Source organism: Capsicum annuum, chromosome 11, assembly GCF_002878395.1.
Source record: "Capsicum annuum cultivar UCD-10X-F1 chromosome 11, UCD10Xv1.1, whole genome shotgun sequence".
In the NCBI taxonomy this organism is placed as follows: domain Eukaryota; kingdom Viridiplantae; phylum Streptophyta; class Magnoliopsida; order Solanales; family Solanaceae; genus Capsicum; species Capsicum annuum.
Genome location: NC_061121.1, coordinates 270,688 through 285,188, shown reverse-complemented (window position 1 = coordinate 285,188; position 14,501 = coordinate 270,688). Strand labels below are relative to the sequence as shown.

Sequence of the window (14,501 nt, the reverse complement as noted above, 5' to 3'; positions counted from 1 at the left end):
CCTAAGGAGAATCTTGAGCACTTTTGATGAAAGAATATGTATTTTGGGGTCCTTGGAAGTAAATCTCGTGTTTTAGGGCTAAGTAAGGGTGGAAAAGGACCACTTTGTCCTCAACACGGAGTGTTTAAATTTCCAGAATTCCTTACATAGGCGCCGCCCATCCCATCGCCTATCTTCACATAGGCGCCACCTAGGCTATAACCAATGTTTACATAGGCACCGCCTAGGCTATCGCCTATGTTCACATAGGCGCCGCCTAGGCTATCGCCTATACTTTCCAGTGGCCATGGGCGATTGGTTAGGCATCGCTTATCACTTTGAAAGGTCATAACTTCTTGCTCGGGTGTTGGATTTTAGCCAAATTGGTATCGTTGGAAAGCTAACTCGAATACCTATCATTTGACACATAGTAGGCTTCCTAATTCGACATATACAGAGAATTATGGTCGATAGAAGCTGACACACTTTACAACGTCCACTAAAACTTAGTCGATTGAAATAGTTTCAACTCGTCCTTGAGTTGAAGGACCTCTATGGTCTAAATTCAAGCTTGAGCGGATTCACATGCTACACAATAATTAACATGCCGTATTGGCATAGGATTTTATGGCTTTGGGATTAGCAACGCATCGAAATCATGGTTTTTATTCTAACCCAAAATGCGGGCGTTACAGTCTTTGTGTATATATACGTCTCTAATGACAATCATCTCATTCAAGATATGATTGTGGCATCTATCAGTCGCACTCAATTATTATCTAGGAAAGTGCATACTCTATAAAAAGTTGATTGTGAAAGGATAAAAAGAAACATGGACGGAAAGAAACAAAAAAACTTACATAGGAATTATGAGTCATGCCTCTATTTATTACTTCAGCTCAAGCCTCACCATAGAGTGATTTGCTGAAATTCAGTTGCTTTAATCATTTAACAGTCATCTTCTCATGTCATCATCACATTATGAACTAACTCATGTTGACAGATCAAACAAGGAGATCAAGTCAAACTATGGGAGCCTTTTTGCAACTGTGTTGATTTTGAGTGGCAAGGAAAGGTAAAATTGTTATAGTATCTGTGTATCTCACATTCAATGATAGTCCAAATATGCCATTTACTTCTCTATCAGTTTTTTCCTGTAAAAACGAGTTCTTATATATGTTCTACCAGTTTATATCCCGTCATTGTCTGTCAAATTCCCCCTCATGTTGATATTTCTTATATGTGTTCTATCAGTTTATATCCTGTCATTGAAGACTTTTCCTGTCATCACATAATGAACTAACTCATGTTGACAGATCAAACAAGGAGATCAAGTCAAACTATGGGAGCCTTTTTGCAACTTTGTTGATTTTGAGTGGCAAGGAAAGGTAAACTCGTCATAGTATCTGTGTGTCTCACATTCAATGATAGTCCAAATATGCCATTTGCTTTTCTATCAGGTTTTTCCTGTAAACACGATTTCTTATGTGTTCTATCATTTTGTAAACACGATTTCTTATATGTGTTCTATCAGTTATTCTATCAGTTTATATGCCGTCATTGTCTGTCAACTATACCCTCACGTTGAGATTTCTACATGTGTGTTCCATCATTTTATATCGCGTCATTTAAGACTTTTCCTGTCATCACATAATGAACTACTCATGCTGACAGATCACACAAGGAGATCAAATCAAACTACTGGAACGTTTTTGCAACTTTGTTGATTTTGAGTGGCAAGGAAAGGTAAACTCGTTATAGTATCCGTGTGTCCCACATTCAATGATGGTCTAACTATGTCATTTGCTTCTCTATCATTTTTTTTCAAGTAAACACGATTTCCTATATGTGATCTTATCAGTTTATATCCCGTCATTTAATGCTTTTCCTGTCATCACATAATGAACTGCTCATGTTGACAGATCAAACAAGGAGATCAAGTGAAACTACTGGAACGTTTCTGCAACTTTGTTGATTTTGAGTGGCAGGGGAAGGTAAATTCGATATAGTATCAGTGAAGTCTCACATGCTTTGAAAGTCCAAACATGCCATTTGCTTCTCCATTAGTTTTTACTGTAAACACGATTTCCTGTATGTGTTCTATCAGTTTATATACCGTCATTGTCTATCAACTGCACCCTACCGTCATTGTCTATCAATTGCACCCTCATGTTGAGATTTCTACACGTGTTCTATCAGTTTATATCGCGTCATTTAAGACTTTTCCTGTCATCACATAATGGACTACTCATGTTGACAGATCAAAAGATGGACTAGTCATGTTGACAGATCAAAAGAGGAGATCAAGTCAAACTATTGGGGCGTTTCTGCAACTTTGTTGATTTTGGGTGGCAGGGAAAGGTAAACTCGTTATAGTATCTGTGAAGTATCACATTCTTTGATAGTCCAAATTTGCCATTTGCTTCTCTATCATTTTTTCCTGTAAACACGATTTCTTGTATGTGTTCTATCAGTTTATATACTATCACTGTCTGTCAACTGCACTCTCATGTGATACTGTCATTGTTTGTCAACTGCACTCTCATGTTGAGATTTCTACATATGTGATCTATCGGCTGATATCCCATCATTTAAGACTTATAACAAATTACTCAAGTAGACAGATCAAACAAGGAGATCAAATCAAACTACTGGAACATTTTTGCAACTTTGTTGATTTTTGATTGGCAAGGAAAGGTAAACTCGTTATAATAGTATCTTTGGTGTCTCACATTCAATGAATGTCCAAATATGCCATTTGCTTCTCTATCAGTTTTTCAAGTAAACACGATTTCTTATGTGTGTTCATCAGTTTATATCCATCCCGTCATTGTATGTCAACAGCACCTTATAAGACCTCAGGGCAGGGAGGACAACACTTGAGCCTCTCTCTAGCAATGGGGTGTCATGCATGTTATGGTATAATTAGTAAGTCACTGCCAACAGGGAGTTTGTGAGAAGCTATTGCAACTCATTCTTCCCTTTTGGCATTAAGATGATTACTTTTGACATGTGAGGAGTTGGGTACAAGAAATTTAGTGCTGGAAGAACAACATTCAACTTGTTTCCCCATGTGTCAAATGAATGAATAATATGACTGACTTGATGAATATTTCTTGTGATCGGTAACCATTGTGCTGACATTGTTCATGGGGTACTGTGGTATATAAAGCCAAGAGATACTGTGCGATGCTCGCTTTGGAGAAATTAACTTTGTCAGTCGTACACTCACCATCTTCAAAATTGAGCAACACAAACAGAATTAATGCTGATACATTTGGAACAATGAAACTGTAAACGATGCAAACGTACTCCTCCTTTGTGCCTGCATTTTACTGATTGAATTTGAAATCGCTAGTCAGAAGCCAAGTGCTTTGAGTATTGAATATTTGTTGGCAGATACTACTGATAGTTGATACTTTGTGATTAAGAAAATCTTGCATAGAACACAAATAACACAGTGCACTTTTGAATCGAGTTTTTTATTGATAAGAGATTTTCATTTTTGCACATCCGAAATAGATCCAAATTAATTTAATACAGAAAAATTAGCAAGAAAAAAAAAAGGCACATTAATTATTCTGCTAATGAATTCGACTCACAGCTTGAGTGAGATTCTACTGAGTTTCATGCTTATAGGCAGGAATTACCTGAATACAAACCTTACTTTTAGATTCTCCAACAACAAATATTCATATTCACAGGAATAAAATGCAGATAAAGAGCAAGATATACTGTAATACAGAGTTTTAACACAAGTATTACGTTTGAAGAGAAGATAGCTTGAGTATTTATCATTTTATAATGAACATATTCTATGTTAACTATGTTTCATGATTTAAAAAACTGACGTGATCCATATAACTTATATGTCGTGACTAGAAAACTGACTTGATCTATCTAACATAGATCACACATGTAAGTTTTAAAATTTTCAAATATATCCAAAAAATTAGATTTTTGGTCCAAATATTTTTTTTTCTTCTAGTTTTTGAGACTTATAGCTTACCGTGGATAAGGCTCTTGATAGAAAAGTGTGGCAGAAAGCATTCTTTATTTATGTCTAAGTTTCTTATTTGTGGTGTTAATGATGTCTATGCTGAATAGACTTAGTATTAACTCATGGTTGTAATATTATCTTGAGATTAGCAGTATTAGTTTATTATCTTATGGTTGTACTATTATCTTGAGGTTAGCCGTATTAATTTATTTTGCATACTATACTAATTTATATTTTTTACATACTGTACTAATTTATATTTTGTATTAATTTATATGCATTTATGTTTTGTATTTGTTATACTACATGTTATCGAGCCTAAGTCAGGCTCTATTCACATGAGAAAGCGGTATGATCTGCATACAATCTCCCCACATATAGTCGGGGATCTACACACTAGCTATGTTGTTGTTGTTTTAGTTTTTGGGATCTAGAGATTTTTTACCAAAAGATACAAATTGTATAGCCAAATAGTTTCTGTCAAAAAAATTTCCCACAAGGTAGTTGCGGTTTCGGTTCTCATTTTATGCAGGGGCAGAGCCAACCTTCCATTCGGGGTTGGCTAAACTCCTTCGACAAAAAAATATACTATTTATACATAATTAAAATTATTTTTTATGTGGTTATAATAGGTGTTGAACCCCATTCGACTAAGGTTATGAACCCTTAGTTGAAATCCTAAATTTTCCCTGGCTCCGCTTCTGATTTTATGAATCAATTTTGCTCAAGCCAACTTGTAAGTACTAATTCTTAAAAGCAGAAATCAAGAAGAATGTAATGGCGTTTGGAGGCGAATTTGTGAAGAAAAGAGTCTTAAGTGGCTCTTAGATAGCTTCTGAAAAACAAAAACAAATTTGACTTTCCTAAATTAGCAAAAAAAGGCCACTTAGAACAACAACAAATCCGTACTATGATGCCATCTGCATGTTTTATTTAGGCTTTGGATTAGTAGGGCACCTCACAGAAAACCTGCGAGTATTTCAGAGCTATTATTGTTCACAAGCTCTCCCCTATTAACAATCCAAAGCCCCTTAATTCCACAACATAAAATCTACAACAACAACATAACCAATGTATGTATGCGGTACATACCACTACCTCTAATATATGAGATAAGAAGACTGTTTTCGATAGACTTTCACAACATAAAATCTACAACAACAACATAGCTAGTGTATTCGGGTAAGCGTACCCATTCCATACCACTACCGTGAATACATAAGGTAGAAAGATTATTTTCGATACAACAACAACAACACAGCCAGTGTATTCGGGTAAGACGTACACTGTCCATACCACTACCTACCTCAAATACATGAGAGGAGGTTGTTTCCGATAGACATGGCTAGAGACACAACATAAAATCTAACAAGTGAAAAAAAAGGGTACAAAAGAAGAGAACTGAATGGTGTCAGATTGCATCTGCAAGTACAAAACCCTACTGGTGCTTTGTTTTTATAGAGAGAATATTGTTGGGCTGGGCTTTTATGGTTGGTTACGTGGGTTGGAATTTGGGTTAACTGCATGCATGGTTAGCCCATTTTAGGGGGTCTCTTTAAGCCATAGTCACCATAGTACTATTATAACATGTTGCAAGTTTAGCCGTTTCAAAATCAATTTAGATATTGGCGACTCAAGTTACCATAAAATTTCGATATTTTTTTTTGGAAATAGTAAACTTATTCGCAAATACAGTATTGTTGGTAATACTCCATGTGATGGCGATTTTTCAAAACTCAAAAGAACTACTCCCACATATTTAATAATAATGTTAGCACTTGCGGAAAAGTTTGGGGTTGTTTCAATTGCACGAACGAACCACTCACTATTTTCTAACATATGTTATTTCATATGAGTCCTGTGAAAAGTGAATCCATTAATCAAACTGTTATGAATAGGCCTAGACTCGTATTGGTAAAAAAGTCCAAGAGCATATTAATTGGCTATGTGTGGGATCCTTTGATAAATAGCACTTGGGAGCTAAATAGATTATGAAAATTGTGATAATTGCTTAGGCAAAATTATGCTTTTCATCCCCAATTTCCTCTAATTTTCTCATGCCCGTCTACTATTATTATTCTTCTTCATATTATAATTTTTCTTCCCATATTAATCAAAGTTAATTAATTTCGTTTAGTTTGTGTATTGATTGTTGAGTTAATAATTAGAGATCGTTACATTGGTGCCTTCATTGCTTGTACTCCCATGTCAGCATTGGTACTAAATCGATTCAGTGGTGGTAATCCAGAGGACTGAATTTTTCAGGCTGAGCAATACTTTACTTACCTTGGCTTCCCCGAGAAGGATTGGCTACCCCTTCCTTCCCTCTACCTTGATGGTGAGGCACTCGATTGGTTCCGTTGGATGTATCACAACAAACAATTTTTGAATTGGAAGCATTTCAAAGAGAAGTTAGCTTTGCGTTTTCAAGCACGAACCTCTCCAAAATCTCATGCGGTACACTAACAACTTACCAATATTCTAACCTTGTTACAGAAGGTACAGGACAACCTAGACAAAATCCATATCTCAACTCCTGGTACACCCAATCACACGAGCTTGTCACCAACAATAATTCAAGAGGTTCCATTAGAAAATGCACATTCAGGTCATGTGGACCAGGTGTTCGATGAAAGTTCTCACCAGATAGACTCAGTCCATGAATTTGGCACTGATTTTGACTTAGTACCGAATATTTCAGACGGGTTGCAAATACCTTTGCAGGTAACTCAGGTGATAAGCAAACCTACTTGGTGTGGTGAACCTGAAATTGATTGTTCTGATGATACACACTCTAGGAAATCAATTAGCGAGGAAGATGAATGTCTCGACCCTAATACGAGCATAGTGTTCGATGGAAGTCTCCAGCGAAATGAGTTCCACCTACAATGCCAATTTGCACATCTAAATATTATTATGACTGAAAAATCTATTTTCCATATGAATTTGCCTTATAATTTTAATGGTCCAACAAGAGTTGAGGGAGAGGCCTCTCTTATCCCTCATGTCGATGATGCTTTGATTGCCGAGTTTTTTCCTTCCATAACCACCCAATCATCTTTGGCCGATTTTGGTGATCTAGCAAAATATGAGATCATGAAAGATGGCTTACCCACTTTCTATTGGTTCGATACCGGACAACATTTATCCCTTCTCATTCCCTTTGTGTTCGGCATATCAAATGTGGTGGTCTTTTGTATGTGCTGGAATTTAGAAATATCGGTGATCATCTTGCTGCTTTTGATGCTCAAGATGGTGGTGTCATGATTATCGGCCGTGATGCAACCTTACTTTCTGGAGATGCCCATAGGAAATACATGTGGTGCTTTGAGTTTGTTGTCATGAAGCTGTCTTCTCTCAGTGCACGGACTTGTCTCAGGTACTTCCTTTTATTTCCTGTCGTGCAAAAGGCATGCTAAATACTTGGACGTGCTAACATATGTGGCACAATTGCATATTCTTACCCTATGACTAAAGTGTGGGATCCTGGACAGTTTTGGACTGTGAATTCCTACATTAGTGGAATAATTGAGCATCAAACTATTGGTGTAGATATTTGTGATGTCTCTTCAAACCTTGCTAGCCTTACCTCGAGTGCAGATATTCTTTTTGAGACTTTTTTATTTACTCCGATTGTGAGGTATCAAAAGACTGTTGAATGTCTCATGATTTTTGATAAAATACCCCAAAGATGTGTTGTTTGTTGGATTGAATGGATCGAAGCTTATGAACGAGCAGAAAATTGTGATGGAGTTTTCAGTTGCTATGCTAGTCCATTCATTGGTATGAATTTCAATTGTGGTGGTTCTGCTATGTTCTATATCGGCCAGTTTCTTCTGATGGTTTCTCTTAATAACCAGACCTCTTCCTCGACTCTCACCCCTTGTGCTATTGTACTCCTTGCGACCGACAATATGGTTACATGGCTAGCTACAAAAGTAATTAAGATCTTGTTCCTTGGTCATCCTAAGGAGGAGGTGGAAAGTTATCTTGCAAAAGATGCTGCCTTCAGTGAGCACGTGCTAGTTGGTTCTTCGTATAGCGTGTGGGAAATTATCTTGTTCTATGGCACTTGGTTTCAGTTATTTGGTTTGGTTGCTGCAAGGAGGCACTTCAAGAGTTCTTCTGGTACCCACACAGCTGATCTGGGAAGACGTAAGCAACAAACAAAGCAGTTGGCCGACAAACATTGTGATCAGGTTGTACCTTGCAAAACATTGATTAGTTGTATGCAAGGGTTCGACTTACTTTTCCGCTGCTCCTTTGAGTTTCTATGCACAAGTTTGGTGTGTAAAATGCTTCCCAGTTTATCAATATCAAGTCACGTCCCTAGTAGTATCCATGAGCACATTCGTGATGGTGTATATGACCGGGCAGTAAGGGAACATAGCCATATAGAGTCAAATGTTTTGCCTTCTCATATGGGAATATTACAATGTGTCCATCCGGAGAATGTCAAGATTATGCAAATCGCTTCAACTCTTTATGAGGCTATTAGAGCCAATGTTGTAGTTGTGGCAGGCTACAAGACTCTTTTTATGAGATTGTTTTGTAGGACATTGCTAAGAAGATTTTTTGGACACCAAAGTAGTGCTGCAAGGTCTATCAAGAATTCCAGACATGTGAGGAAGCTCTTTGTTTATGTTCAGCCATGGGCTAATGCTGTTGTTGGCGTAAGGCTTTACAACTCGAAAGGCTTTACAACTCGAACCTTGAGGACAAGGTTCTTATTGGGGCCGGAGGTATTGTTATGAATGGGCCTAGACCCGTATTGGCAAAACAGCCCAAGAGCATATTAAGTGGCTATGTGTGAGATCCGTTGATAAATAGCACTTGTGGGAGCAAAACAGGTTATGAAAATTGTAATAATTGCTTAGGCAAAGCTACGCTTCTCATCCCCAATTCTCTCTAATCTTCTTATCCCCGTCTACTATTCTTCTTCTTCTTCATATTGTAATTTCTTCTTCCCGTATTAATCAAAGTTAATTAGTTTCGTTCAGTTTGTGTATGATTGTTGAGTTGATAATTCGAGATCGTTACACAAACCATTGAATCCAAATACTGGATACCGCAGAAGGTTAAACCAAGTTTTAAATTGTTAGAATATTCCTGAGATGTTTTAAGGTTCCTTCATTTACAGTAGCAATTTCTATACGGGTAGTGAAGGAGCTAGCAGAATATTTATCAATCTCAAATAAGAAAAAAAAAAACACTTGCTCCTGTTTAAATCCTCATGTAAACTCTTCAATAAGTAAGATCTTGAACTTATTCTGCTGACAGATTTTGCAAGACTTACACAGCTTCACCCCTCTCTACCAAAATAAAAGAGATGACAATTGATAAAAAACAATATAATTATATACATGAATATAGTTGCTCAGTTGACACTCTTACATTATTGGATTCGATGAAGCTGTCGAAACATGTAAAAATAACCTAGAAGGTGTTACATACGAAATGAGCTGGTCATGGACCTCTTGTTAGACAAACTTTCAATTGTTTTTTATATTTATATCCAATGATATGGAACACCTACGGTTACATTCTATCAAGTGCAAACAGAAATCCATCACTAGCTCATCCCGCCAGAAGATGAAGTCAAGCATACAGAGTTGCTGGCTCCTTGGACGATCTACTAATTCCATTATCATATCGTTTGCAAGTTGTATCCTGATCAGGAGAAATGCAGGTTGTTAATAAGGATAAAACCGGAGTGAAATGGGCAGAGTTAGACTTAAAGATCGAGTGTTTTATCATGCAGTGTTTGAGAATGATGATTCATATCTACAATGACATACGAACCGTAAGTGTGCTAAACTGAGTTTCTTCAAACCATATCTAGAAAAATGCTTCTTTAATATGTCTGTATGTTGTTCCGGAAAACTAAAATGCTACGTATGAGAACTTACCTCACAGTCGTCCCAAACTGCCCCAATGCACTTGGAAAAGCTAATAATGCTAGCACTTTTTATTATGCTGCGTGCAGTGTTGCTTGTCGGACTAAGCCTATGACATATATTTTCATTACTAGAATCAGTTTTGTTGGCCTCAGGTGATTTTCTGGGGCTTGGAAGGCATTTTTGTGCAACAGCTGCTTCAACATGCCTTTCAAAATCACCATGCTGATCAGCTTCCTCGTCTCTTGGAACACAAATCCGCTCTCTGTAGAAAAGCAAAGTTAAATACTTTATCAGAGACTACTCTTATATGTAAGTGATAATAAATATCAGGGTCAACTAACCTAGGCAAAGAGGCAGGTCGCCTTGGATAGAGAGCATTTCTTCCACCTCTGCCACAGTCTCCCTCAAGTTGGTCAAATTGTTCCTTAAAGCAATCAACCGCACTAAATGCAGATGAAAATTTATGTTAGTATTGCATTTTAAAACTAAACGCGTCCATAGTCTTGCCTTTGGGTAACTTCACTGTTCCAGACTAGCAAGTAACCACTTCAACGACATTATTATCAGAATGAAAAGCTAGGACATACAACTTAATGTAGATTCCACTTGATAATGATCATAGCTAAGCAAGGAAACTGAATGTACAAACTCCTGAGGGAAGACGCTTATCTATTATATGTGTCAAATCGAGTGACAGAATTTGAAAATATATCCTCGAAGCTGATTTTGACCTATTACAACCAGATGATGGAGCCATCAGTGAGATACCACTCAACATCCCTAGAAGGCTACCATGATAAAGGTCTAATATTTACTGCTTTCCGCATAACATACTTACGGTTAATTCAGCAGGCATACATCTCCTATCTCCTTTATGAGATTCAGTTGGATACTAATTTCAATTGCACTACATGGATCAAAACGTTATTTATTAAGCATTCTAACTAAAAAATATGCACTAAAACAAAAGGATAAATTTTTTGTTAGCAAGTGAAGATAAAGAAGACATATACCAACAACAACAACAACAACATACCAAGTAAAAAAGAAAGACATGATACCAATTAGTTAAATTGTTAGAAAGAACTAGTTTTCAGCTATGGCCACCAACAACTCTGGATGAATAGGGAGAACTATTGGCAGTACCTTGGGTACATAAAGCTAGTAGTATGCTCAGTGCCGTGAAGATACTCCTGCAGCATCTGAGGGTGGTACTCCAAAATCTGTCCAGGGAAAAATCAATTTTGTAGTACAGTGGAGGCATCATATAAAAGAAGTCCAAGAAAGATAAGAATGGTTGCCAACTCATACCTCCCTGACAATGAGTTCTCTAATATCCTCTTTTCCCAGTTTTCTTCTTTCAAAGTCGAATTCAAATTTTGAAATAGGCCGAGCAGAAGGCTCATTCTCCTTGTTTGCTAAACCATGGAAGTACGGATGCGCTAGTGCCTATTAACAATCAGCCAATATTAGGAGGACTTGCATCACAGGCTTCGATGAGTACAACAATCTACTATGTTTTCTAAGTCCTACCTCTTCAGCAGAAGGGCGATCTTTGGGGTCAAAAGCAATCAAACGCTCAAGTAAGCTTAGAGCTAATGGGTCTATACTTGGGAATTTTTGAGAGAAAGGAGTAGGGGCTTTCTCCATCATGCTGCTTAAAAATCTCCTTGCTTTGTCATTTTTGATCTGCACGGGAAAATGGATCAGATTTATTTGGTACTTAATGACTTTGACTGAGAAAATAGATGGACAAACCCTTGAAATAACTTCGGTGGATGGAGAACCAAGCAAATCAGTGATCAGATCCAATTGGTCGATGACATCCCTCCCCGGAAATAATGGCTTCTTCGTAAGCATTTCTGCAAATATACATCCTATACTCCATATATCAACTGCTGGGGTGTACTGCAATACGTTGTTCGATTTAGAATCGATTAAAAATTCTGAAAGATCACAGCATGATAAAGTAAATATAAAGTGAGCTCATAAGAGATAGATCACAGCATAATAAAGTAAATATAAAGTGAGCTCATAAGAGATAACTAAGGAATGATAATCTATAAGCTCGACCATTGTCCCCAGCTCCCCACAACGCTACATGCAACACTTACTACCCTATATAGTTGACAAATCTTTCAGGAAAAATATGAACACCACTCAGTAATGAAGATTGCAAATTCAGGTAAGGAAAGAGCACACTGGAAATAAGAGTTCTGTTTGTAAAATTTGTGAAAAATGTCAACCAAGGCCATGAAAGGGGTCTTATGTAGAATATTGGTAGGACAAGTTCCGCATGCTAAGTACAGAGTTTCACCACATGAAGACTGGTATCTACTACGAACATGAAAAAAAACTGAGAAATATTACCGGATAAAAGACAGTACGTATATAAGCATTTAAGTAACCTATAAATGTCATACTTACTTTGGAGTAAAAAGAGCCACAAAGTTCAGGAGCACGGTACCAACGAGTTGCTACATAGTCCTATACAGAGCAAAGAAGTTAACAATCTTAGTTGGAATCAATCAGAAATAGTGTTTAGATATATTTCTAGAAAAAGAAGGGATAGACTATGAAACAAAGAGAAGTATGAGGCTACTGAAAGCTATGTTGCTCGGGTTCTCCAAAAATATTGCAGCACATGCGTCGGATCCTCTAAAAAATGCTGCACATGTGTCGGATCCTCCAAAAATGCACTACTTTTGGAGGATCTGACGTGTACCCATCAACATTTTTGAAGAGTCCGAGTAACATAGCTTGAAAGTGTAAAAGAATCGGGGTCTTTGTCATCACAGGTGTAATAACTTGACATTTTCATGACAGCAATGAGACCTTTTGGCTGGATGTATGGTTAAGATATATTGAGAGAATTTTAAGTAGAGATATGCTTCATACAGTCCAGAAAATAGCAGACGGGGTATCGCCAGTATCACCAAATGCTGCCCGAGCAAGTCCAAAATCACAAATTTTTAGCTTACAATCTGCATTTGCTAGAATGTTCTTTGGCTTCAAATCTCGATGGAACACATTTGCTGTTGAACCGATATTTGAGTCATAAAATATGTAAAATAGAAATCTAACTAAACTACCAGAAAGAAAAAATGAGGAATAGCAACCTGTGTGCATATACTTTAAACCTCGAAGAAGCTGATATAAAAAGAACTGATAATGTTCAGGCGTGAGACGGTCATTGGCCTTAATTACATGCTGAAGGTCACACTCCATCAACTCGAAAACAACATATATATCCTTGAATTCTCTCCGACATGGAGGTAATAGAATTTGCTTTACTTGTACAATATCTGGATGTCTAAGCAAACGGAGGAGCTTTATTTCTCTAAGGATGCGCGTGGATTCTGAGACATGCTCAAATACATTGTTGATCTTCTTTATCGCTACCTTCTTTCCTGTATGAGTATCAACTGCTGCTGCAACAACACCATAGCTCCCTCTGCCGACGACCTCTTGGATTTCATATTGATTTGCTTCACCATATTCAGTGAAGAATTCCTTGATTGCCATAGTCTGATATATAAAGAGACACTATTACAACTGTTTGTATACCATGTTATACATATACATAATTAAGGAGTGAAAATTTTTTCTTCCAAATCACCAGAACATTTGATTAAGTACCAAAATCTCCATCAAACACTATCTTAATGATGAGAATTGCAGATTGAAAAACAATCTTCCAACTACTATTTTCAAGTATCTCAAAAAGCAAAAAATGAAAAGAAGAGTAAATTTACCATCTTTTTTAGTAGTACTATTTAAGATGCAGCTGTTTTAATCACATCCAAGACCTACAATGTGTCAAAAGGTTAGAAACAAAACATATACTCCTACTTACTGCTGAAAAGGCATCAAAATCCACAACATTATTATATAAAGGAACATAAATCTCTATCATCTTTTTAACAACCAAATGCCATTATCCAACTTTGAACACTCAATCGAACACAACGTAGTGAAAATCGTGACTCCACCACTGCTCATAGTGCAATAATATAAACGAAGGCTTGTAACAAAAAGGAAAGCGAAAAATAAAAAGATGATGAATGAAAATATACCTCTGAAATGGTTAGGGAAAAGTGGAGCTCTTAGAGATAATAATATGACTTCCATGAAAGGCAGCACACGTCTACAGAAATGACCAGGTAAAAGCAACCCCAGTTGAAAGCTGTTATATTTTTATCAGTAAATATTAAAATACTCTCAAAATTTAAATTAACAAAACAAGAGATATAAAACTAGATCAATATGTCAGCTTTTGTACATATCACAATTTTCCACAAACATAAATGAGCATGCATTACCAGATAATAACAATAAACAAATAAAGCAGAATGAATAAAATGCAGTAAGCAAACAGATGAATTCTTGTTACTAATGAGGTGCGCGAAAGCTAATTCGGAAAGAAAAAAAAAAAGAGAGAGAGAATTGAAAAGAGCAGACCTTTTCAAGCTGAGGTTACTTGTGAGAATAATTTCTGGAGTGAAATTTAGCTAATCATATGTGAAAATTGATAAAAACCAAGTGAACTACATTTACCTATTCTTCAGGATCTTATTTTATCTGTTCCATTATTTCTGGTTTATTCATCCTATCCTATCTTC

General features: G+C 36.7%; 1 protein-coding gene across 1 annotated transcript; it reads right to left on the bottom strand.

Moving 5' to 3' along the window:
- Positions 1–9,315: 9,315 nt before the first annotated feature.
- LOC107848521 (mitogen-activated protein kinase 9) lies at positions 9,316–14,501 on the bottom strand. Its single transcript, XM_016693305.2, has 13 exons — positions 14,341–14,501; positions 13,956–14,065; positions 13,635–13,688; positions 12,999–13,407; positions 12,778–12,914; positions 12,307–12,366; positions 11,638–11,787; positions 11,413–11,568; positions 11,191–11,328; positions 11,026–11,102; positions 10,221–10,322; positions 9,889–10,141; positions 9,316–9,649 (listed from the first exon to the last, which is right to left on the bottom strand). The coding sequence occupies exons 3-13, from the start codon at positions 13,635–13,637 to the stop codon at positions 9,578–9,580; spliced, it is 1,557 nt and encodes a 518-aa protein (XP_016548791.1). The 5' UTR covers positions 13,638–13,688; positions 13,956–14,065; positions 14,341–14,501; the 3' UTR covers positions 9,316–9,577.